This window comes from Colius striatus, chromosome 8 (genome assembly GCF_028858725.1).
Source record: "Colius striatus isolate bColStr4 chromosome 8, bColStr4.1.hap1, whole genome shotgun sequence".
NCBI classification, from domain to species: Eukaryota; Metazoa; Chordata; class Aves; order Coliiformes; family Coliidae; genus Colius; species Colius striatus.
In genome coordinates, this window is record NC_084766.1 from 33,567,638 (window position 1) to 33,593,585 (window position 25,948).

The 25,948-nt window shown below is 40.6% G+C and overlaps 2 protein-coding genes across 3 annotated transcripts in view; one reads left to right on the forward strand and one right to left on the reverse strand.

Moving 5' to 3' along the window:
- MCMBP (minichromosome maintenance complex binding protein) overlaps positions 1-2,450 on the reverse strand; it is a 17,653-nt gene extending 15,203 nt beyond the window's left edge. Inside the window, exons 1-2 of one of the 2 annotated variants that reach the window (XM_062001900.1) lie at positions 2,172-2,450; positions 1,341-1,426 (exon numbers count right to left, since the gene is read on the reverse strand). In XM_062001900.1, the coding sequence (XP_061857884.1) occupies positions 1,341-1,426; positions 2,172-2,229 (144 nt within the window). In that variant the 5' untranslated portion in view covers positions 2,230-2,450. Of the gene's footprint in view, positions 1-1,340; positions 1,427-1,900; positions 1,986-2,171 lie in introns of those variants that run through there. The other variant, XM_062001902.1, reaches the window with a different exon arrangement.
- On the forward strand, positions 2,416-25,471 carry SEC23IP (SEC23 interacting protein). Its single transcript, XM_062001899.1, has 19 exons — positions 2,416-2,672; positions 6,433-6,962; positions 8,410-8,605; positions 9,066-9,259; positions 9,584-9,673; positions 10,225-10,345; positions 10,664-10,753; positions 11,377-11,518; positions 13,090-13,298; positions 13,956-14,074; positions 14,623-14,793; positions 15,143-15,238; positions 15,414-15,620; positions 16,304-16,459; positions 17,154-17,256; positions 17,705-17,890; positions 18,653-18,815; positions 21,023-21,123; positions 24,336-25,471. The coding sequence occupies exons 1-18, from the start codon at positions 2,528-2,530 to the stop codon at positions 21,102-21,104; spliced, it is 3,000 nt and encodes a 999-aa protein (XP_061857883.1). The 5' UTR covers positions 2,416-2,527; the 3' UTR covers positions 21,105-21,123; positions 24,336-25,471.
- The last annotated feature ends 477 nt before the right edge of the window (positions 25,472-25,948 follow it).

The following is a 25,948-nucleotide window of genomic DNA, read 5'->3' on the forward strand; positions in this document are numbered from 1 at the left end:
ATTATCAGACACTTAACAGTTCCCAAATTCTTTTGGTTCCAAAGCCACCAGTCTCATTCACTTCTCAGTCCCCACATTGGGCTATAAAAGAAATGTATTACAGTCATGGGAACTGTACAACATCTGAAACTGACTCTTAAATCAGGAAGTATTGCAACTGCAATATAGAATTTATTGCTTATTCCCATGTAAGACCACTTTTACTATGTATTACGTACCACTGGTACCATAGCAATTGCAAACCCAACTAATTACAACAAAAGACATGGCAAACCTCTATGTTAATTGTCAAATTAATTGGAGAAGTCTTTTTCGTGTATGTTTACACGGCAAAGGAAAAACAGAAGGGAAAAATCAATGCCTAGTGCATGTGGTATGACTTGAAAAAGTGAGGCTTGTCTGATTATTGAAGATAAACTCTTTGCTGAAAAAACCTACATCCACCATTAAAAAGCAACACCACAAAGAAGGATCCCTACGGGAAGCAGCAAAACCCCATATCCCCTCACACGCTTTCAATTCCTTCCGATGTTGTAAATGTAACAGTTTTGCCATCTACACTTCAACTTAAACTATCATTGAAATGTTAACTACAGAATACTCTTATTGACAGAGGAAGAAAAAAAGAAACCCAATCATTTTGGCTTGGGATTTTTAGCCATAAACAGAACAGATTTGATAGGAAGTTTCTAATCCACTTAGCAACGTCTCTTAGAAAAAGACCAACTTTTCAACTCAAGTGTGCGGGCTTCATTTTTAAACCTAGAGAATAGCTTCCTTGCTAAACTGTGAAAACCAGGCCTGATCCAGCCCAGCAAGGCACAGTTTGAGCATAAAGTATTTCTGAAAGCCCAAGTGGCTGTTTATTCAATCCATGTGAAGTCTGCAGCGTGGCAGGAAAAGGTTGTGAGAGAAGGGGTTTAGAAACAGCAGTTCAGAAGTTTGCCGTGTACAAACACTTAACTGCAGACTCATAGTAGAGAGGGCAGGCATTAACACTTCCTAAAAACGACAGTATTTGTCATCTCCTGCCATCTACTGGCATGTACCACAAACAGGCAGCACCCAGCAGTTACCGCCCAGGGCAAGACAGGAGACTGAGGTCAAGTGGATGGGCTTCTCCGGTTTCAGTCTCGGGATTTTACATCTTTGCTTTACACACAGATGAAAGCAACGGAGTAGTAAATAGCTTATCTCGAAGTCGAGGCCTAAACCACGGAAGTGTACTTACTTATCACAAAAAGGAAGAACTTGTCAGACACCTGTCACTGTCACGATTAAGAGAGAAAAAGAATCCAAGTGAAGAAAGGTTTAAGTCTAAAAGAATAAAGCAATCTTACCCAGTTAGTAGCATTGTTTTCTTTTAACTTCTCCTTGAAGTATTCAGTTACTTTCTTTTCCCAATCAGAGTTTGGAACATTTTGGGCTACAAACAAAACACATTAACATGCATATTAGCATCACATGCCAGACTTCATTGTTCTTCTACCGCAGCAGGAGAACAATTTACACATCTACTTCTATTCCGGACAAATGACTTCATTTTAGAAGGCTTCATGACTCTTGTAATTGCGCTCACTTCCCCTTTTACATCCTTTCAGGCAAACTTAGATGCTAACACTGACACTCTGGAAGGGAAGAAAAGCTCCGAAACTGCAATACACTCATCTGGAAAGCGGAGGAAGCGAGATATCTCGTTCTGCTTTATGTCCACTGTAGAAAAAATTTACTTCAACATGCTTTTAGTTAAGATCAAGCCTAGAAATCGCTTCAGCGGATGGCACCAGTGACATTACTACCGATGGGTAACCCACGTCGCCAGCACACATTGCTGCCGAAACCTACAACATGCTTTGTTATTACGCTACGCCCCTAGCCGGCCTGTGGCGCAGGGACAGACCTCGCTGCCCGGCCGGGAGCTGCTCGCACGGCTCCCGGACCGGACCCGCAGCCGCCGGGGACAGAGGCCTCGGGAACGCGCCGCCCGCCCGCTGCCGGCGGGAAAGGAGGAAGCGGCCGCCGGCCCTCGCTCCTGCTCCTGCTCCTGCCTCCCCGGGCGCTCCCCCGGGCGCTCCCCCAGCCGCGCCCGCCGCTCTCCCGCCGCGCGGTGCGGGCGCCTTCCCGGCGGGCGGCTGGGGCGACGATGGCGGCCCCGCCCGGCCCGCGCTCACCGAAGATGCCCTGCACGATGCTGAAGGGGTTGTTGAGCCAGTCGGCCACGCACGGCATGGCGGGGGCGAGCCTCGCCGCGGGGAACGAGGGCAGGCAGAGGGCTGCCGGCTCCCTGCAGCCGCCGAATCCCGCTCCGAGCCTAGCGCGGGGGCTCCCCACTTCCGCCCTCCTTCTCCTCCTCCTCTTCCTGCGGCAATGGCGGCCCTGCCAGCGCCGGGCCCGCCTTCTTCTCAGCCCGACGCCGAGAGGGCGCCGGGGCGTGGCGCCGCCGCCGCCATCTTTGAAGCAGGCAAAGCGGCGAGGGCGGAAAAGGCCGTGCGGCGGCGGAGGAAGGGACGTGGCCGGGGTGTCGGCCATGGCGGCGGCGAAGCCCGGGGCTGCCGGCGGAGGCACCAACTTGCTCTTCTCTTCCTCCGCTACCGAGTTCAACTTCGCTGTGCCCTTCATCCCGGTCAGCCAGGCTCCGGCTGTCCCGCCGGGCTCCGCTCTCCTGACAGCCGGTAGGGAGGGCGGCCGGCGGGCGCTGAGGGCCCCGCTGTGAGGGAAACGGGGGGGGCCCGCGCCGGGTGACGGCCCGTGGAGTCGGTGGGAGCCCCGAGGAGCCGAGCCGTGACCTGCCGAGGGGTGCTGAGGGCCTGAGCTCCCCTCCGCAGGGCTTTCAGAGCTGGTTGTCGCTGCTGGCTGTCGGACGTTAGCGCTTCGGGAAAGACCAGCTGCTTGAACGGCAACGTTCCGTTTCCTTGGATGTGCATGACGGTCATGTGTTTGGATTTTAGTTTAGTGTCTAAACGGAAGGAATGGTTGTTATGCTTTCAGTTTGTTGGCTGGTATATTTGCTTCAGCCATTAAAAGTTGGTAGCACTTCCATTTGGAGAGATATACTTCGATTTTTCTATGTTCCTCTTCCATGCTATCTTCTACTTTCCCTGTGTGAAAATAACAGGGACCTTAAATTCCCTTGTTAATTTCACGATGGTTTTAATATTCTTTCCTTGTAAAGCCCAAACACATGCATGTGCAACTTAAAACCTGATGCTCAGAGTTTTCTGGAAATGCATGCAATTAGTAAAGCCTCAAACGTTAAAAATACATTTAGAAATCACATGTTTGAAATTCTACTGCATTTGTGCATGTTGAGTCCAAAATCCAGGACTTGATGTCAGTGCTGTCCTATGTTAGCTAAAATCAGTATTAATGTAGCTGAAAAGCAGTGGAGTACATCTCTGTAGAGTCAATAGAATGTTTGTCAAGTCAGGCTTTGAAACGTTTTTTTTTTTTAATATTGACTACATTTTTCCTTTTGGATGGGAGAAATAAAAGCATTAGCATGTTATTCCTGCTTACTTGAGGTATCAAGGTAGTGATGTATTTACGACTTCCATTGTGTAGTCCTTGTAGTCCAAATATGCATAGTTTTTAATTCTTCATTTTTAAGTGCTGGTCTGGCCAGTGACTTTGCACACAAGACTGTCATGTGGCAATTTACTGAAGGCTTACAAGCTAGGCAGAGAGAAAACCCAATGGGATTTCACTGATGTGTCAACAGGATGTATCCTGTTGAATGCTCTGTTTCCCTGGTCCATTGCACTTGCTGTTTGTCCAGCCAGGTGTCATAGGGATCTGGCTGTGTGTAGAGCAGTTTGGATCTTGAATCATAGTTTGAAGCAGGAAAGAACAAGCTCTTAACTTTGGATTTTAAACTGTATACAATGTGTAAAGAATTGATCTCAGGAATTGTTTGGCATCTGACAGATAAGATTAGTGTGCAGCCACAAGTTGGTTGTATCTCCACACGAGAGTAATAAATATTTTGTATTTTACAGTTTGATGATAGAAGTTTCATTGTGTGGCTCAGATGGGGGTGAAATAAACGACATACCTACTGTAGACAGAGAGGAGTGTTCCCAGTGAGGAAGTGGACTACAGTCATCTATGGTTGTCAGGTGACAGTCGGTGAATGACAAGGTTTCACCTCGTATAGGGAGAGATATACGTGCAGTCACTGAAGAAAGACTGTTTTGTATGTGGGAAGAACACTGCCCTTGTATGTCCAAGCTGTCCACTCATTTGTACACTAATACTGAAGTTTGTATGAAGTGCTTGTTTTTCTGCCAGTCTGAGCTTTGGCAAAGTTGGGAAAAGGTCAAGTAGCAAGTAGTGTGTTATGTTGGACAGCTGTGTGTGCATACATATATATACACACATAATTTTGTTTTGGCAGACCTTTTGTCAACCTCGTGTTGCAAGGAAAACTCCAGTTAGACTAAATCTGAAACCTGGTTGAAATTGGAGAAGGCTGCTAGATGTTTTGTGAACAGGCATTTGGTAGGGGCCTTAAACTCCTCAGCACGTTGCTACGTGTTTATTGTGCTCTGATGAGGTGAATTGCCTCCTCTGCTACAGTTATTTTGGAGAGCTGAGAGCTGACAGTGCAGGATGCTTCTCTCTATTCTACAGTGTTGGTGAAATGTGAAGAGAGGGTTTTACTGTTAGGAGTTGAGACATTTATTTAGTATAAATGGCTATTCTGATTGTAGTTGAGGAGTAATCCATAGGCCTGACTTTGTAGTGGTCGTTGCTTGTAAATGCTTTTAGTTCACACACTAGATTTTGGGGCTCGTCCCTCAAAGTGTGACAAAATGCTACAGGCAAAAGTAAGAGAAATGGATAAATTGCAGGTGATGCCTCAAATTGACACCATCTGAAAAGTCTGCTACGTAAAAGACAGTGCTTTTAGTTACGGTAGCTGCTTTTTTCAAGGATTAATTAATTGGAACAGCAGCTTCCTAGGGAGACTTCTCTGTGGATTCCCCTGTTCTCCCTTGATACTCCATATTACAGTTATCTTGGCTGCAGATAAAGACATTTCTTATTGGCTGCTTATAGCTGCAGAGATTTTTGGTCTCTGTCTTTGGCTGGTGGCTTAGAAGCAGTGATAGCTCTGTGGTTTATTCTCAATAGCCTGGGGATTATTTGATTGCCAGAGCAGATGAAAACACCCTGCAAATTGCATTGGCTGCCTGAAAGGTGCAGTTCCCTCAGCAATCAGGCAGTGATGCTCAGACTATCACAGGTCACACAGCAAGCTCAGATAAACCTCTGATAATCTCAAACCACTTTTTTTCCATGTGTTACTAGGTCAATGCAAAGCAGAGAACTGGGTTTGACCAGCACCTGATTTATGGTTTTTTTTTCTCCATGCAAAAGGGCAGTCATGGCTTTGCACTTTTTAAGCCCTGTCCTGCAACTGGCCAGAAGGTAGAGTTCATAGAATGGTTTGGGTTGGAAGGGATCTTAAAGCACATCTAGTTCAACCGCCCTGCCGTGGGCAGGAATACCTTCTACTAGACCAGGTTGCTGAAAGCCCCATCCAACCTGGCCTTGGGACATCCACAACCTCCCTGGGCAGCCTGTTCCAGTGCCTCACCACCCTCACAGGGTAGAACTTCTTCCTAATATCTCATCTAAATCCAACTTCTTTCAGTCTGAAGCCATCACCCCTTGTCCTGTCACTACATGTCCTTGTAAAAAAATCCCCCTCCAGCTTTCTTGTCCTGGAAAGTACTGTAAGGACTTATTTTTCTGCACCAGAGATTTAGCTCTTGTGCCAGTCTAGGGTAGGATTTTTAGAGAGAACTGGATTAAGTCCTGTTCTTCAAATTGAGTTGGAGTGTTGAGTGATGGTCATCTTACATGTTAAATGAGCGTCCTTGCAAGCGCTCTGCTGAAGGAACAGGTGAGAATGGACTGATTAGCCAGTAGGTTTGATGTATTTGGAATGTCCTTAAGCTTTACCTTAAAATTTGATCTTGAAAGTCTGAAAATTGGAACATGAAGTCCTGTGCTTGGTAACAGTTTTCATGGTGAAAGGAAATGAGCCAAGGCTGCTCTTAAGTTTGGTAGGCGTAAAGGGAATTGGAAGGGATTTCAGTGCCATGGAAACAGGGGTTTTTGCCAAGGAGGGTCATAATTTCAGTCATACTACCTCTGTTATTTCAGATTTATAATCTTTATTGCTATATCTATGTACACTGACTAATTTTATGGTCCATTTCAAATGTTCTTGTAGACTTAGTATGTTTTATTTCATTTAATGACGTGTTTAATCATCAAGGATGTGTAAGCTTTGTAATCCTTTTGGCTTTACAAGGGCCGAGAGAGCTTTGACAATAGCTGATAGCATTACAGAACATTTTGAGTACGTACACTATTTGGTTTGAACTTCTCCCAGTATGTCTAGTGATCTTTTTGTTGTTGCAGATGATTCTGCAGACGTTGGTGAAGAGGACAGCTTCTTGGGTCAGACTTCTACCAGCTCCAATCCACCACAGACTTTCAACTACTTCTCTCAAGTACCTAGTAGCAGTGATCCATTTGGAAGTATTGGGCAGTCAACCTTAACGACTGTTTCACCACCTATTGGAACACCAGCCTTCTCCAGGCCTCCAACTTCCCTTCCACTTGTGCCTGGGTCACAGGATGGGCAAAATGCCTTTTCCTCTCCCATTTCCAAGCCGCAGTCCTCTCTCAGTGCGCCGCCTACCTCACAGGTGGGAGCCATGGCTTATCAGACTTCTCAGCAGAGCTGTCCCCCGCCTGCAAATGCATCGACTCTCCCTCAAGGAGCACCTCAGCAGGGATATAACCCTTACAGACACACCCAGCAGAGCAGCAGAGCTAACCCCTACCTTACTCCACCACAGCTGCAGCAGAGTCATGCACCTGTTCACCCACCGTCCTCTGTGCCGCCTGTCCAGATGTATCAGACACCTCCAGGGCCCTTGACACAGGTATATAAATCAGTCCTGAGGCCTAACTCCTGACACCAGAACAAAACAATTTAAGTCAATTTCCTCTTTGAATTGCATGTTTTATCTTCTGAAGATTTTTCTTTACTCACAAAACAGACCCAGAAAAAAAATCTGAGACCATTTCTGATAGCAAAAGCTTTTCACTACAAGTAGCCCAGAACTGTTTCTTTAGGTGAACTTCTTGATCTTTGAAGTGAGTGTTCCGTGAGGCTGTAGCACAGTGAGCCTCTGACATCAGAAGCAAAGCCAGGTTGTGAAGTTCTATTGCTCTTTTCTGTCTGTTGTTGCATTTGCTGCCATTTCAGCTGTGCTGTGGCATTGTTTGTGCCTCTGCTGTAAATCAGGTCATTCAGCTGTTTGCAAGACATGGGCTAAAAATCTCTTTTCAAGCTGGTTTTACTGGCAAAGCCAGCACTTTTTGAAATTATGACTCAAATCACATAATTTATCAGCAATGCCTTTGAAATGTATCAGTTGAGGATTTTGTGTGACATGCAGCATTAGTAGTCTGCATTGTTTTCTACCTTCACAAAAGCATTATTCGAATAATGTGAATGGGTTAGCCATGACTTGACAAGTTTGCCTTGAAAATAGCAAAAAAGGTTTCTATTTTGCCTGAGCTGTTGCTGTATTGCTGCTATTGTGAACAAAAATTAGGAAGATGATGACAGATAATGACAGAAGCTATGGCAAAAGCAGTAGAATTTAAACAGTCTGGAGTTTTAGGTAAAGGGATTTCAGGATTTCCATTTGCTTGATTTTATGTTTTGTACAATATATTAATGTGGGGTTTTTTCCTTTAAATATATCAATAAATATATCAGTTTCTGCTGACATCACTTGCTTTTAGTTGTACTAACTGGGATCTTTGTACAATTTGTACTAAATCAGCCCTGTGTAGGCTATAGTACCTTTTAAAATCAATTCCTTTTCTTGTGTCACCGAGGCTACATTTGAGTTTGAAATCTGCCTCTCTGGATCACTTTGCAGGAAGAGAGTTTATACTGAAGTGGCTGCTTGTTCAAACTGACAATCTTCATGCAAAACTGTAGTGATGTATAAATGAGCAATGAGAAGAATGCATTTTGGTTTTCATGTCAAGTTGCATGGCTGTAAGAAATAATCTTAGCCTGAGTTTTGATAATTGAAGAGAGTATTTTAAATCTTATTGCTTTTAAATAACCAAGGTGCTGGACTGTAACAGTTTTTAACAGTGTTTGTGGGAATGAAATTCACATCCTTTCTATGTTTTCAGAAATATGACAAAGTGGACAACTTGTCTATAACTCTTCTAGAATAAAGATAATGTTCTCAAGGAGGGAAAAAAGTGAGAAATAAAGACTCAGAGAGATCTGTATAACAAAGTATAGGTCAGTTCTGTAGAAACTATGTGAGATGGAGGTGATGAGCCTGTCTGTATTTTCAGTTTCCACAGTCTCAGTCCCAGCTTCAAGCTCCCAGGCCTGCAGGTCCCCTGGTCCAGGCACCTCCTGTTTTGCTGCAGAACCAATATGAGCCAGTTCAGCCCCACTGGTTCTACTGTAGGGAGGTGGAGGACAAGCAGATATGGATGCCGTTCAGCATGCTGGATTCTGCAAAACTAGAAGAAGTCTATAATTCTGGTAAGTCTTTTCTTTCTCAGAGGTGAACAAGAAGTAGAAGGAAGATATTACAGTAATGCTGCTAATGAGAGTGATCTGGCAATGACAACTAATGTTAATATGTATTTTGATTGTGCCGCTTAATTTATCTCACATTGTCTGTTGCTTGATGCTGTCAGTGTTAAGATGTACATCCCTCGTGGATATCACATTTTCACGTAGAACTCCTAGATATCTGTGTCTTTTGTTAAACTCTATCAGCTCTGGAACAAGGGTTCATATCTGGGAGTCGTTCAAAGCTTTTGTTCCGTTGCATGCAGAGTGTATAGAAGCCTTTTAAGAGCAACACAACAGTTGCCTGATAACAATGAAGCTTTTCTTCCATGGTATAACTAATATTCATCACAGAAGTGATTTGGGCTGGGGTGAGGGGGTGTGTATGTGTTAGTGTTGTAACAGAGCAGGACTTATTTTGTCATAGTCCAGCCTGATCCTGAGAGTGTGGTCCTGAGCACTGACGGGGGACGCTACGACGTGTACCTGTATGACAGAACGAGGAAAGCTGTTTACTGGGAAGAGGAGCCTTCTGAAGTGAGACGGTGCATGTGGTTTTACAAGGGAGACAAGGATAGCCGGTTTGTTCCGTACACTGAGGATTTTAGTGATAAACTGGAGGTTAGTGTTATCTTATGTAAACTTCAAGAACAACTTGATAGTTCTTTGTATTTATGACCTTAGAAACACTTCTTTGTGTTTCACCAAAATGATTTCCAGACTGCACTTTCTGGAGCATAAGTAAGCAAATTCTGTGAAGGGGAGTGGCAGGAAAGCCAGGGTGCTCATGCGTAGGTCCTGCACTGCTGTGACCTAATCTACTTGTGTAGTGCTTCACGTGACACTTAGGTATGAATAAAGCTATGTAAGTTATAGCCTTAATGCTACAAAACTAGCTTGTCTGAGGAGACATACTGATTCTGTGTTACTTCTTTATGGTTTCAGGCAGAATATAAAAGAGCTGTAACTACAAATCAATGGCATCGCCGACTTGAATTCCCAAATGGGGAGACAATTGTTATGCATAATCCCAAGGTAATAGCTTTTGGCAGTTGGTTCTCCCAGGATTCATTAGAAGTGAATAAGCAGGATGGAAGCATAAATTGAATGCAGTCTTAGTCTTGCTTGAAACGTATTTGTTGATTGTCCTGGATACCTGTGCGTTAAAGGTGATAAATTTCACAGAACACTGAACCCCTGCTTGCTTCAATGTGCTGTCATGTGCTTTAAAGGCAATGATTTGTGAAATCTAAGAGTAATAAAGATTTACATGGTAAATATTTTGACTAAGAGTAGCTGGCAGCAAGCAGAGGCAATTTGAATTAGTTTAACCTCAGACAGTCTGCACCAAATGGAGGATAAATTAAACTAAGAGCTTTCATGTGGAGAAGAGCATTAATCTAACTATAAGTTAATTAGTTTGTGAATCTAAACTGTAAGAAGTCTTTCACTGCAACTGTGTTTAGGTCATGAGAAAGTATAGCAGAAAAGAAACTTCAAGGAGTTATCCTAAGATTGCTACTAACAGTCTGGTGTGATTAAAACATGGACTTCAGCCTTGTCAACAGTGTGGGTTTTTTTGTCAGGTCATAGTTCAGTTCCAACCTTCTACCACACCAGATGAATGGGGCACCACTCAAGATGGTCAGGCAAGACCAAGGGTAGTAAAACGTGGGATTGATGATGACCATGACGAAATTCCTGATGGTATGTGATTACTGTACGTGGATCTGCAGCTTAAGCAGTTGCTTTGCTTCTGGGCAAAAGTTGGGACAACAGTGAATGCAGCAGCAATGCACTGTTTGTGCCAGGAATCTAGAGACTGAAGTTATCCTTAATCTAAAGTGCTTGAAAGAAGGTTGGGTTTGGTTTTCTTGTAAGCAAAGGAGGCTTGTGGGCTATGTTATGTCCTGAACCATGCTATCTTATAGGCTTTATAAAGCAAGTATATCTTGAAGTTGCTTGACTCTGAACTTCAGCACTGCAGAACATATTGGTACTCCAATTTTCTTCTTTTTCCTATAGGAGAAATGTCCCAAATGGACCATCTGGTATTTATGGTTCATGGCATAGGTCCTGTATGCGACTTGAGATTTAGAAGCATTGTTGAATGTGGTAAGTTTTTCCTTGTTTAATGAGCAGTTGTGTTCTTCACTGTTTAAATGGGGGTCTGTGTGTCTCATGTTCAGATAAACACGTTTTTAAACAAAAAAGAAAATGTGTCTAACATTAAGAAGTTCAATTTCTGTTAGATTTTAATTTGCTGATTATTTTCCAAAGCAGAATCTGACTTTTGCCAGACTTTCAGTTTTAACTGTTGTTATTGGTCCTTGGTTTTAGACTTGCAGAGTGGTTTTGGTTTTGGGGTGTGGAGTTTTTTTGTGGTCTGGGTGTGTGTGTTTGCTTTGTGTGGTTTGTTTGGTAGGGAGGGTTTTTCTGTTTGCTCTTACTGTGGTTTTTAAATTCACTTCAGTACAACTGAGTAAATGAAGGAAGTCATGGAGTATAAATGCATTCATTGTAAGATAAATAGATGCTTGTTAGAAATTCCACTTCAAAAAAAAAAAAGAGCACATTTTCTTAGGAGCAATATTTGAGAAGATTTTTACACTTTACAGTTTCCTTCATTTGTGTTCTGACCTAGTCTGAAATTGGAAGGGGGAGAAAAAGAAGGTTTCTAATTGTGTGTTACTTGAGTACTGCTATTGTCAGATTTTAATTAAGCTTCTTCTCTACAGTTGATGATTTTAGGGCTGTTTCTCTGAAGTTGTTGCAGACTCACTTTAGGAAATCTGTAGAGGAACGTAAAGTGAGCAGAGTGGAGTTCCTCCCCGTTCACTGGCATAGCTCTCTGCACGGAGATGCAACCGGTGTGGACAGGTGAGTGTGTTGTTTACTGCTGAGAACTGCATACAAGCCCCATCTTCATGATTTTTATGAAGTGGATGAAAAGAGAAGTCAGTATGACTGGGTTACAAAAGGGAATCAATACATTTTCTTTTTTAGTCTGTGTTGTGATGAGACTATGGGGAAGCTGGAAAAGCATCTGGGGTACTTTCTCTTGTTTATTTTCCTGACACTGAGTGACAGGATACATACACACACTTCTTCACTGCTGTGTTTTCATCAAAGTGGCTCATGCGTTGATATGTGATGGTGAATGACTGTGTAGTGATAGCGATCCCAAGGATGAGGTGGTGAGCTTGGAGATGTACTGTCCAGCAACAGGGTACAACTTAGGGTGGAAAGTTTTCTCTCCTGTACCTTCCTGCAGCCTGACTGAGTCTGACCCTGGAAGATGTCAGTGTTCTCTTTCTGAGGAAGGCATTGAGCCCTCTGTCCAGTCCTAGAGTAGTACCTGAGTTATGATTAGGCAGTTGAGCTAAGAATTTATTCTTTTGAAACAAAATATCTATATTTGGGTAGGAATGTAACAGCATTTTAAAATCACTTCTTAGTGCCCGTCCCTTTGCTGTTACTTGACATTTCAAGCTGTTTTTCTTTTGGCCAAAAATGAAGAAGTAGAAATTGTGAGAGTAGCAACCTGTACTACTTAGAGCACACGCTGATGTCTTCCAGACTGTTTTAGCTTGGTGAAGTCATGCTGCCTTCCTGGAATCTTAGTCTTTTGTTCACATTTGAACAATGCCTTGTCATGAGAAAGGGTCCTTAGTCAGCACTGCCTGGTTTGATTAACAGAATAAGGCAGTCATAGTTCTCTAGCAATCTATTGCAGCTGTCTTAACTCCAGACAGGCAGATGGTGATGCCAAGGTTTTTCTTCAGAAAGAGAATATTGTGCTTCCTATTATTTCACTTTCACCTTCATTTTTTTTACGCATTTTCCTTTTCTGCTTTCCAGTCTGCTCAGAAAACTTCTCTGTTACTCTGAGTGCAATGCAGGAATAAAAAATAGATGATTTTGGGCATCCCTTCAGCCTGGAGAGAAAAAAAGGAAGCTGTGTCTTTCTCAAATATGTGCAGTCAGCCCATAGGCCAGAAGGCTCTGTGTGGTTTTTTTTTAGTGTCTATAGGGACCATAACCTGAGGCTTTACATTGCAATTCTGCTACCTGTCATTTCAAAAAGTGAGCAAAGTTCTTCTCTGTGTTTCTTTTAAGGGCATTCATGCTTCTAATTGTAATTTCACTGAGGTGGGGATCTGTCTCTTCTCTCCAGTAACAAATAACAGAACACAGGGAAATGGGTTTAGGTTGCTCCAGGGGAACTTTACATTGGACATTAGGAAGAACTTTTTCACTGAGAGGGTTATGAAGCGTTGGAATGGCCCAGGGAGGTGACAGACACTCAGAAGACACATACATGAAGTACTGATGGATCTGGTTTAGTTTAGTGATGGAATTGGCAGTGTAAGGGGAGTGGTTGGACCTCAATCTTGAAAGTCTTTTCCAACCATAATGATTCTATGATTCTAATGATTTTGTGTTGCTAGGAACATTAAAAAAATCACCTTGCCGAGCATTGGGCGCCTGCGGCACTTCACCAACGAAACGCTCCTGGACGTCCTGTTTTACAACAGCCCCACCTACTGTCAGACCATCGTGGACAAAGTGGGGATGGAAATGAATCGTTTGTACGCCCTTTTCATGAGCCGCAACCCAGACTTCAAAGGAGGAGTGTCTGTGGCTGGGCACAGCTTAGGTAACTGTCTAAGGAACTGACTGGGGATCAAACCAACATTCCAGGGAAATGGAATGGAACCTTCATTAACCATAAGGCTGAAACCAGCTGATAGAGCATGGCTGTCTTTCAGTATTTGGCTGCTTAAAAGTCAAACACCTCTCAACAGCTAAATTTACAAAGCTTTGAGAGAAGTTGGTACTTCATAGATTCCTTTCCCCCACCCCTGTAGTTTCCTTCATGAAGAGGTAGTGTTTAATTTGTATTTAGAAGTCGACAGGTTATCTGGTGCCTTGTTAGGTAACTCCTGTGTCTCAGAATCGCCTCTTAGGAACATTAAGATAAGTTTTTGGAACACAAATTAAGTGTTATTATTATAGTGAGATATGACATACTGGTTTGGGCTGGACCTTTTCCTTCAATTTGGCAAGCAAAAATAGTTTAATTCTGGCAAGTAAATAAGGTATGAACGGGGAAGAAAAGCCAAAAAGGTTTTCTTTTTGCTGAGAATGATCATGTTCAAGTTAATAAGTGGGTGTTTTAGTTTCAATTCAGCCACCTTTTCTGATCAATCTATGTGTTGCTATTATTACTGCATATAGATCTGGCTTGGGATTTAAGGAAACGTAAGGAAATTCTGACACTTTTTCCTATGGCTACTTCAATTCCTGTTTCCAGGTTCCTTAATTCTGTTTGACATATTGTCTAACCAGAAGGACTTGGCTTCATCAGTAAATACTGGACCATTCTCTGGTGTTAATGGTACTGCAAAGGATGTGGCTACTCATGATAAACAGGTAATTTGCATGTTAGTCTTCCCAGGCAAATAGATCTGATTATTTTCAGCAACTTTAGTTTTCTGTATATATTAGCTGAATGGTTGTGGGTTCTGATAGTATAATATAACAGTTGTGCAGCTGTATAAATACTGTCAGTTCTTAGGACAAACTATTTCCATCTCTCACAAGTTCCAAGTAGGCCAGTTAAGGGGATTTGGTCATGAACATCAGCTTTTGCTCCTGTGGACATGTAATTTGGTCTTAACAGTGTCTGAACGATGGGGAAGATGCATAAGAGGGAAAGACTGTTTGATGATTAAAAGGAAATATTTTTGAGTGTCAGAAAGCTCAAGAAACATTTCTTTGCCTCCCTTAGTAGTTTTTAAATGTGTGTGTTGCTGGTCTATTATTAGTGGAAAATTTGTATCCTGAATTACTAAAAATGAGCATAAAATGACAAAGCTTAAACAATGTTTTTAGATAGTTTTTCAGCTTGTTTGTACTTTCTGCATATTGCTTTTTCACTGTGAGATGATGTGATTCTGTTTCTGTGCTCTTTTGTTAAGATGACTGAAGATACCAGTTCCTTGGGCTCCTCAATTACTACTTCTGGTGATGACCTTTGTGAGCCTGAAGTAGATGATGATCTTCCTACTTTGGAGAAGACTCTGGAAATGCTTAGTTTGTCAGAGTATGCAAGCACATTTGAAAAGGAGCGAATTGACATGGAGTCTCTGGTATGATAATGTTCACTTGACTTGTGGGGATTGCCCAGGATATGGAGGTTTATATTTGGGTGGTTGTTGTTGTTGTTGGTTTTGTTTCTCTTTGTTTGGTGAGATGTGAAAGCAGTTGCAAAGATAAGATACTAAATGCATGACATGAAGACTTTAGTATTATGTGAGCCACTCTTGGTATGGTGTGTTTTCCCCCTAGATATGTTTAATGCACTTTGTATCATATCTCTTTTAAGTTATTTGTAATCTCTGCTTCTAATTCAGAAGCCATTGCCAACAAGAAATTATATATGTTACTAGCAAAGTTATAGAGTATGGTTTTATATGTATGTGTTTGGGGTTTTTTTAGCTCATGTGTACAATTGATGACCTGAAGGAAATGGGGATACCTCTTGGACCAAGAAAGAAAATAGCCAATTTTGTAAAAGACAGAGCAGCCAAGCAGGTAAACACATTTTTCAGGAATGAAATCAGTTGTTAAGTGGATGTAATTGACTTCCTTGCTGTGAAGTAACTTCTGTCTTTTAACATACTTGTTAACATCATGGATACATTAAAGGAGTTTTAATATCTGTGAAATAAACTTCTTTTTTCCTCGATTTTGAAACTTCTCTCAAAAGGACCAAAAGAAGACAGTAGCAGAAAAGAAAGCAGTGCTGGCTGCCACACTGCAAACTCAAGAAGATGCCCAGAAAGCAAAAGAGGCAGTTACTTCAGTCTCTCCTTCAGAGTCTGGTCAGCTGCACTCAAAGAGGAAGCTTGCAGTTGGTGCATCTGTTTCTTCTGTGAACATTGACTATGAATATTTTGAAGTTGGAACTGGACAGGTGAGACTACACAGAGTTAAACGATTCATTTGGAACAATACAGTCCTTCTACTTGGATTTTTTTTTTGTTGAGGTTTTTTTTAATGTTGATGACTTTGTGCTACTTCTCCTGATGTCCAAAAGTTATGTTTGCACAGAACTTTACCCTTTGGCAGGAGGAATGGCTGGGAGAGTGGGTTTGATTATTGAAAAGCAAAACTTACTAGAACAAGGCTACCACTGCAATTCATTTTTTTCCTTTCAGCAGTGCTTGAGCTCTAAACACAGTTATGTTCCAGAAGGAGAACTGTGTGAATGACATAATATTGAATGGTTCTGTGTCTTTACAGTTAACATGGTAGTCTAAATGAATCCACTTATGCCGTTTATGTTTAAGTTTGAGATAACTTAAAAAACAAACCTTGAAGACTTGCTGTTTTCATTGTTAGTTGGGTTTGGTTTTTTTCACACTCTTTTTTTGTCTTTACTCCATTTAAATATTATAGTATTAATACTTATTAGTGCTCTGTTATTAGTATGGAAGAGGTCAGTGTAACTGAAGCTTCCTGGAAGTACTGTGAGCACATGATTGATTTGATCATCATCATCATAGAAATGCACAACTTGTTTTTCCTTCTTAGCTATGCATTCAGTTAACTAGTTGGCAGTTCTGGGAGGTAATATATCTGATTTCTGTCTGGTAGGTTTCTGTGGTTTACAGTGCATTGGACTTTGAACCAGATATTTTCTTTGCTCTTGGTTCTCCTATTGGTGTGTTCCTTACTGTGAGAGGAGTGGAGAAAATTGATGAGAACTACAGACTTCCTACTTGCAAGGGGTTCTTCAATATCTATCATCCAGTGAGTACATAAAAGCACTGCTTTTGAGATTGGATTTTAGTTGATGCAGATGACAACAATGCAGAACATTAAGCTTTAACCTCTGAACTCCTGCTCTCCTATGTATGTTTCCCAAAAGACTCTTTAAGAAAATGACTCAAATGAAATATATATTCCAATGTTTGTTGTCTTCATTGCAAAAGTGAAGTAGAGCTGGCTATAGGTTTCATATCTGGCATTCTAGGTAGGGATTGGCTTGATCATATTTGCCCCATTCATTTTCAGAGCTTAAAGAACTTTTTCATTAATTTCAAGCCGTTCTTGTAGACTTCTGTAAATTCATTGACAGGACTTTCTGAGTTGCTGGGGAATTTAGAAAACCTCAGAGATTTTACAGTGCGTGTAGTACCTTTATCCTCTTCCATCCCATCTTGTTTACCTATTAGAGTGACATGTCTGTAGAAATCAGGAGAGTACCAGAAAATTCTGCATTTTTACTGTTATGTTTCCTCTTTAGAATCTCAGTCTGTGGGAGAACAAGACCCAGTTAATTAATGAACCTGCTTAATCTTACAATGAAGCTAAATGGTTGTGAACTAAGTTTCTGCAAACAGAAAGAGAAATAAAAAATGGTTCCTTATTAATCATAATAGGGATATTTTTCACTAAAATGTAATAATTGATAACAAAATGTCAATATTTTATTTCTTAACAGCTTGATCCAGTAGCTTACAGGTTAGAGCCGATGATTGTTGAAGACATGGATTTAAAACCGGTTCTTATTCCACATCATAAAGGCAGAAAGAGACTTCATCTGGGTAAAAAAAACACCTTTACTTCATATATAGATCTCATTCCTTGGTTACTCATGTGATACAGTAGAATGTTGTGAAGTTTCAAAAGATTAATGAATGTTTCTGGGTATCTGACTCCATTTTTTTACTGAACATCAGAGAGGATTCTCCCCAACTCCATAAATTGGGCATTCTCAATTGCATTCAGATCTTTCTGGATTCGGAGTCTTTTGAACTGCTTCACGTGCTAGTAGGTCTTGTCATTGAACTGTTCAGTCAGAAATGAACTGTATGTTAATTATGTTTCACCTAATCTTTTTGAATGGAATAGAGAAGCAAGAAACACACCTTTGTGAGGTGGCAGGCCAGCTTCTGCTAATAATTGGGATGTTTGAACAGGGTTTATGGCTTTAGCTTGTATTTTTAAATCCTTCTACTATGTTGATCGTCTCTTTCTTTCTTTTGTCTTTAGAGTTGAAAGACTCTCTGTCTCGTATGGGATCTGACCTGAAGCAAGGCTTTATTAGCTCTTTGAAGAGTGCATGGCAGACCCTTAACGAATTTGCACGTGCTCACACGTCTTCGACTCAGCTACAAGCAGAACTGGAGAAAGTAGCTAACCAAATTAAAGAAGAAGAAGAAAAGCAAGTGGTAGAAGGTGTGTGAACAGATAATTGTTTTTCTTGGAACTTAATCAGTCTCAAATTAATAGAAACTTGAGTATCCAAGTGATTGCTTGCTATTGATTTTCCTGACCCTGTTATGGAGGCCTCTGTGCTTTTGGAGTATTTGTGTTAAATGTAAGATCTACTGCTGCATTTGGTTTTTGTTACCTTCAAGGACAGGACAAGTTACCAGCTTTTACTAGGGGATATTTTAGACTGAAGTTTGTATAACCTTTCTGTTGGAAAAGGTTTCTAAACCAGTTGTGTTTCTTTCAGGGCAAATTAGCATAAACATTTGTAAGATTTATTCTCTTCAGTAGTGTTCTGCTGACTTTTTGGGATGACCTAAGAAGCATTTAATATGAGCTCTAGCTGGAAAGGAATACTGTTGAGAAAAAGAAACTTAGATATTGAGGATAGTGATTTGACTCTATGCAAGGTCAGTTTAAAAAGGTATTATTTCAGGTTACTCACTTTTGGCGTGACTGGATCTGTCTGTGTATAAACAGTGTAAAATTGCTCAGCCACTACTTTATGTGAGCTATTCTTCAAACTCAAACTCTGTTTAAAGTCTCTTGTGAAAGAAATAAGACTATAGTTCCAGTAACCTTCCTGAATTACACAGTTGAGGACATTGTTATGGTCTTATTGCAAGCACTTGGAAATTATAGCAGGGAAAATGGGTGGTATTTCTTAAGTACAATCAAGCAGGCTGTGCTTGAAAAGAGCTTACATTTTAAACTCTTGAATTTTAGCTGAAAAGATCACTGAAAATCCAGACCCTCCAAAAGATGAAGACTTTTTAGTGAAGGTTGGAATGCTAAATGGAGGACGTCGTATTGACTATGTCCTACAAGAAAAACCAATAGAAAGCTTCAACGAATACCTTTTTGCTTTACAAAGTCATTTGTGCTACTGGTAAGAGGAAATATTTATGATTCTACAAATACTGCATTTCTGATGTAATTGTGTATCTTTAAATGTTGGTAATGACATGCCCACCACTTGCCTTGCTCCAATTATTTACCTGACCAATATGATAAGAGCTAGAATTGTGTTTCCTGTCCTGAGCATTTTATAATGAAAACTCAAGGAATCTCTGCCAAAAATCATGCCCTAGTGTTTCACTTTGAGTATGTTTTGACAAAAAAACAGGTTTATATACACAGATCTATTTTTCATCCTACTGCTGATTTGGGAAGTTTAATGTTGCAAAAGTACCAACCAATTGTAAAGCACAGGAGTTGTTCCAGCAGTCGATGTATGTGCATGTGAATTCAGACACCTGTGTCTGTATAATCTTTGAAATGCTTGGAAAAGGCAACTGCTGAGTTGGATATGAGGTCTTCATCACTTAATTCTGAGGAGTCTCTTTGGAAAGATGTTTCTTTCCCACACAGGCATACCATAAAGGTAAATGTATTACACTCTAGATCTTCAAGTTCAGAGATGTAACTCTGTAACAGAGATGTAACAGAGATGATTTAAGTGTTGAGGTAAATGGTCTATATGACTGTCCAGGAGCCTTAGTCTCCAAGTGTTACATTTGGATGTGACTGTTGGTGGATATCATCTCAAAAGGAACTTCTCTGTTAACACAAGGTAAGCACATCTGTCACCTTGTTTACATTATTGTTTACACTGCATATTTGACTCTCAGAGCACTTGTAGCTACAATCATTTTCAAAATGCTCATAGAGCTCTCAACTGTAGCTTTAGAATGAAACTATTCATGAAGGAATTGTATTAGACTGAAAGATCTTATTAAAGTCAGTATCACTCACGTTATTAAGGAGAAGGGATTAGGAAGGCTGCAGCGCTGATGTGTGGCAGCAGTGCTGAGCACCGGGCTGCGGCAGGCTCCCCAGCAGTTGGTGACCTGGGGGTGGCAGTGCTGCTTCACGGGTAGAGTTAAAGGAACTGGCGAGTGCTTTTCCACGAGGCGGCAACCGATCATCACCAGGCTTTGAAAAACTTGCTACCCAGAGCTTTTTATGTGTCATTCAAGTAAGGAAGCACCAGAATGAATGCCCAGAATTTCAGTGTGTGTGTTTGTGGGTTTTTTATTTTCTTGGACGTGGGTAGTGAAAGAAGCCTTAAATGAAACACTGTGTGTGTCAGGGAGAACAGAGCTTCTGTCTTGATCCTTCTAGTTGCTTGCTTGTTTAATAGTGGAGAGCATCAAGAAATTTAGCACATTTAACTCTACTGATGTTCTGTAAGTGATGTTCCTCACATTTGGAAGATCACAGTTCCAACCATCCAAATCTTTTACTGTCTTCCTGTAAAATTTCTTTTCAAAAGTCCAGGAAGCTACCCTTGTCTAACAACTCTTGCAGCTCTGGAACTATGTTAAAAATTACTTGTTTAACTCTATTATTTTTCACAGTGATTGTTCCTCTTTTATATTGATATTATTTATATGTGTTTAAATAATGCTTAAGAGACAAATAAGAAAATTGTGTCCATGTTAGTTTTATATTCACATAGCCTGAAGCTTTGATTTTGAAAGGAGGGGGGGAAACAGAATCTTGAAGACATGACACTTGAATTATATTAATCTTTAAATTATTTGAGAACTTCCTTAGTTGTTAGTGGTGAGGAAGACTGTGGGTGTTTAATATAGTCTATTTACAAGAAAGTGCCAGACAGTTAGGAGACAAGAATCGAAAAGTTACAGATAGTACTGGCAAGAGTGAGCTTTGACATTGGGTGAACAGATGCAGTGAAGCAAGTTAAAAGAAGAAAGGCTTGACAAGCCAAAAGTATTTTTGGTGGGATATATTCAGGGCCCCATCACAGACTAAAAGTGATAGATCATTTGAGGAGCTTTAGCCAAATGAGTAATGTCAAAGCAATAGATAGAGATGGGGATTTTGAGTTGCAGCATAGTAAGTTAGAGAGGACAGAGAGAGGGGAAATGCAGTAGAAAAAGGTAAATGCATAGGCTAGAGCTGATAGAAACAATGCAAAACTGATGAAGAATTGTATCTTGAAAGAAGCTGGTAGAAGTGAGACCACTTTCCCCAAAGAGTACCAGGGCTCAGGAATGAGATGAAGTATAGCTTAAAAGATTTAGAACATGGGCCATACTAAAATAACATTTTCTTACACTTTTTTTGTAGGGGATCTGAAGACACTGCTTTGCTGTTTCTCAAAGAAATATACAGGACTATGAATATCAATCCTGAGCAGCCACAGCATTGACGTATAGAAAGAGGAATTTGTAAGTTTGTTGTAATATAACTTAAGCACTCATGTCATATTCAGTTGCAATTTAGATGTGTTTGCTTTCCTTTTTTCCTCTGAAGTTGAAGTTATGAAACAGGCAGCTGCAAACTGTCATTTTGATTGCAAAAACAATTTCTAAACTTAAACACAGGGGAAGTCTTCAAGTTCTTCCCCTGCTCATTCCCAAAAGATACTGACTTTGGAGTTTTTGATATGGAAGAAGAATTGCCAGTACAGATATGTCAAAAGACATGATTCGTCTTCATCGTGTTTCTCTCCCAGTTCAGCTGTTCAGTGAGTGTTCAAGTATAGAAAAACTTGGTGATCTTGGATATGATGAAACCTCGTTTGCGTTCCAGTGCAGTAGATTAAAGAACACCAGCAGTGTTCCACTGGCATAACCTCCATCCTGGTGTACTGGTTGACCAGTTGTGCACATGTATGCCAGGGAAGAAGATACCTGTCTACTGAGAAGGTGTCAAACATTGATAAATTACTGAATGAAACCTCTGTGTATGCCAGTATTTCATTATCTTTGTATAGCTTAGGCATTTCAGTAGAACACATGAAGTGATGTAGCATGGAAGCTGGTTCACTTTGAAAAGAAACAAAATACACAATGGAATTGAGTATTGTAGATCTGAGGTGTAGTTGAAGGTATTTTTACATTAAGATGTGTGTTTCCTAACTGTGTTGTACCAGTTTGCCTCACTGAATGGTGCAGAAAAGACTATATTCTCTTTTGGGAGACAGAGAGGAAGAAATAAGCACTTTGCCTTTTAGGAATTGTACAACAAGATGGGTTCTGATCTATTTTTCAGAAGAACTGATAATGTCAAGGTACATAAATATGGCATTTCACAGGAATATTCTAGATATCTTTTAACTTCTGCCATACAGTTTGAGTAGTCTTTTCTAACAGAATGTTTCTGATGGTTGATTGATAGCATCATTTTGAAAATGAAATGGCATAGCTGATCAAATGTGTGTTTTAAAGCATGGCCAGATAATAGAGAAAAGGCCCTGTTTGGCTGCAGAGCTCTGACAGTGGTGTATCAGTTATCACAAGAGCTTATGCAGAGTCTCAAGTCATAGTTGCAGATTTGTTTTTCTCTGCTTTTATTTCTTTATGTCCATGTACAGAAATAACTTCCAGTCTCATCGGGGATGGGGAGAGTAGGACATAATAACGTATCACCACAATGACAAGAAGGGGTTTGTTGCTTAGCTTCAGCAGACACTGTGGGATAGTCGTGTTTTTGAGAACTACATAGTTGGAGAATGGTTTTAGCAGGATGTCAGGAGACAAAGCACAGGAATCCTGTGTGATTGTAATACCATAAGGAATTGTTCAGAACTTCTCTTAGCACTTGCTTGACTAAACAGCATTTGAGAGTAGCATCCAGATCTCAGAGGCTTAAATAGAAGGGCAGTTAGGGCCTGTTGGGATGCACTTAATGATAAGTGGTGTTTTGGGATGGCTGCACACTACAAGACCAGGGTCTTTGTTACCTGAGAAGAAGTGTCTCTAGGTGTGCTGTGTAAAATACTATCACCTTAATCTTGCAGTAGGGAAAAGTCTCCCTCAGCGTTAGTAGTCAGCTGGGGTTTGTATGTGGGTTTTTTCTTTAAAGACCTTCCAGTGTGAAGGGTGGCAGTGTGAAGGTGATGGATTATCCAGCAGTGACTGTGACAGCAACATCCATTTATATCTAGAAGTAGATTATCTGGAGAAACAGCCACTGTCTGTTTGTGGGCTGCTCAAGGGAAAGAGTAAAGGCCAAAGGAAGCTCTGGGCTCCCTCATGCTTTTCATGTTAATGGATTTGAATGGGGAGACCTGACCTCTTCTCTGCTTTGATGTGCAGAGTTCCCTCTTGTTGTACAGTTGAATTTCGTGGTGTCTGCTGTCAGCAGAGGGAAGGAGATGGGACTTACTAGCCTGCTTGTGATCTTTATGGTGCAGTTGACCAATGTAGATTGCTCTGTCGTCTTGGAGTAATTTTGGAGCAGATAAAAACTAGCAGAGGCAAATGAGGGGAGGAGCTGGGTGTTCAGTTTTACTTCTGGTCTGAATTAGCTGATTCCCTTCATAGAGATGGAGGGAGTTGGCCAAACAGTGTTCTTAAAAGCAGAAGAGGGCCTAAAGTGGCATCTGTGCTTCATCACATGGTGGATGAATTTTGAAAGCAAACAAGATCATTGGGGCACAGCATCTGCTGTGTAGCATGTTTGTGTAGTGTTCTGTCTTGAGAGGTGTTTCTTATCGTCTGCTGGTAACTTCCTAAGCTGAGTTAGTAGCACTAAATATCTTGGGTAAAATTGCATGTGAGAAGAATTTGTTGCACCTAAAATTGGTGAGCAGCAGCTAATACCTGTTTGCTTCTACTCACTGATGAAACAGTACACATAGTATTGAAACCTCTCAAGTCCTGCTTTTGTTTTGTATGAGTTACTTGATTTTGCTCTTCTAGATCGTCTTGAAACTGTTCTTTGTGAAACAGTAATACAAATTTTCATGTAGACAACATAAAGAAGTGCTTGAGACAGCTTTAACACATTCATTTAATTCCATGTATATATTTTGGCAACTTGGTTGAAAGCAAATTGAAAAAGCCAAGGTGTTTTTAAATGGCTCCTGCAAATGAAAACGTTGCTCTTTGTTCTTCTTTAGTAAAGTATAGTCACCACTAGCATCTGTGTGTTAGATCCAAAGGAGCATCTGTCACTGTGTTGGTTAGAAGATTTAAGTCACTAAGATTGAAGTCACTATACACTCTCTATGTGTGATTATTTTTACAGCTCTATTTAGAGGGCCCTGGGGAGGGAGAAGAATGGACCAGCATATTAAAGCTCAGATGTATAAACTGTCACATCTTTATTGCTGCCTCTCTTTAGAATAACATGATTTATTACCATAAGTTAAAAGAATCTAGTAGCTGATTAAAATGTATAGTGAGTGATATGAGCAGTTGTGATCTCTTTCTGTTTGTAACTGTAGCTGCCAATTTTTATCCCCCAAAAGCATATTTTTGGGAGCTTATTGTATTAAAAAAATGATGATAAAGGTGTATGGTATTTTAGAGATTTTTTTTTTAATGAAAAAATGAATGTTGACATATTTAACTTCATTAGTGCTACTGCAGGGGTAGAAAACTTGATCTATACCACATTTCCCAGATATACCTGTTCTGTTTTCTTTGCACAGCCCCACGTGTTGCTCCGACAGACCTGTTGAAGAACACCTGATATTGTCATAGTTACAGATGACAGCGCAAGCATCAGACATTTTTTTCTGCCAGTCCAGAACTTGCTCAGATTCTACTTTCTTGTGTCACTTCAAGTAAGCTTCAATTTTGAGGTGATCAGCACTGTCATGCAAGAAATGGATGGAACGACTCAGTTTTGATCTTAAATCAGTTTAGTTGTGCAGTTGACAAGTATAAAGGGATCACCAAAGAACGGTATTTGGCATGCAAATCATTACTTCTCTCCTTCAGCTCCTCTGTCTCAGTTGACTGTCAAACATGCTGCCTTGATAGGCAAAGCATGACCTTTTTAAAAAGGACTTGTTGAGAATCAGCAATAATCTGCTTTTCTTGACACACTTGTTGGTCCACCTTCCAAGATTGAAATGTGAACTGTACTTATAACCACCTTTAATACAGATTCCAGAAACCAATTCCTATTTACTAAAAACTAGCAACCAGATAATTTTCTTACTATTGTGTGATGGAGATTATTTTATAAAGACCTTTTTAAGCCTCTGTTAAGAGTTTTCTTCTGGGTTGGTTTTTTTTTAAGTAAAAATGAACATTTGACTTTGAAAATGTTAGAAGTTTGTTACAGCTGCTTCACTGTTTATCTCTCATGAAATGAAGAGCAGTTTAAAATGACATTGTTGGTCTGGTAATTAAAGTGATTTTAGTGAAAACAGGCTGCAGTTTTGAGAACTAAAATACTTACCTTGAGCTTGCAGTTTTAATGTCTCAAAACAGTTGATGTAAAGAGAGGAATCTGAAGCTTATGGGTGCTAGATAATAATCTAAGTCTAGACCTGTCATCCAGACTCCATGTAACCAAGTTGAGGTGAGTTGAGTAGTATGAAATCATTGAATTCATGTTGCTGAATACTGAGCTTCTGTAGCTCTTGTCTGGCTTTCACTTACATGCACATTGTGGCTTTTCTTAATATTAATGACTTAAATTCAATACTATTTGGCTGATATTGCAGTAAATGAATCTTGAAATCCAGTATGTTTGTTTTTTTCCATTGGTATGTGTAAAATACACGACTGTGTATATATTTTGGTGGTTATGATTAAAAATACCTTACTTCTGGTGTGTCTTTACAGCAAAGTTTGTATTTCATCACAGAAAATAGATGGGAATGGACATCTGCAGATGTTACTTTGTCCAGATCAAGGCTGGAGTGGCTTAGGGCCTTGTTTGGGGATGGAGTTCCTTCCCCTCTCTGGGCCCTGTTCTAATGTTTGACTACTGTGATTGTAAATGTTTTTCTAATATACCATTGGAATTTCCCAGGTGGAGTTTGTATCTGTTGCCTCTTGTCCTTTCTCTCTGCATCTTCAAGAATAATGTCTCTGCTCTTGTACTCTCACGTTAGATAGTTGAGGACATCAATAAGGTTTTGCTTTTGGTGCTAGTGCCAGGGTGCTAGTTGGTGGAGATTTAATGTTCAAGTGGAACAGGAGTGGGCACTGGAGAGTGAGCATTTCTCAGATCAAGCTAAATACTCCTAGACCTTATTTTTTAAATCATCACTTAGGATGTGTTTCCCCAGTGCTGAGATGAAAAAAA

What these genes read in the sequence shown, in the direction of transcription:
- SEC23IP (XM_062001899.1), top strand. Translation starts at nt 2,528, where the DNA reads ATGGCGGCGGCGAAGCCCGGGGCTGCCGGCGGAGGCACCAACTTGCTC. An exon ending in TAGAAGCATTGTTGAATGTG is followed by an intron (nt 10,754 to 11,376) that starts GTAAGTTTTTCC and finishes TCTTCTCTACAG; the next exon opens with TTGATGATTTTAGGGCTGTT. An exon ending in TGGCTACTCATGATAAACAG is followed by an intron (nt 14,075 to 14,622) that starts GTAATTTGCATG and finishes TCTTTTGTTAAG; the next exon opens with ATGACTGAAGATACCAGTTC.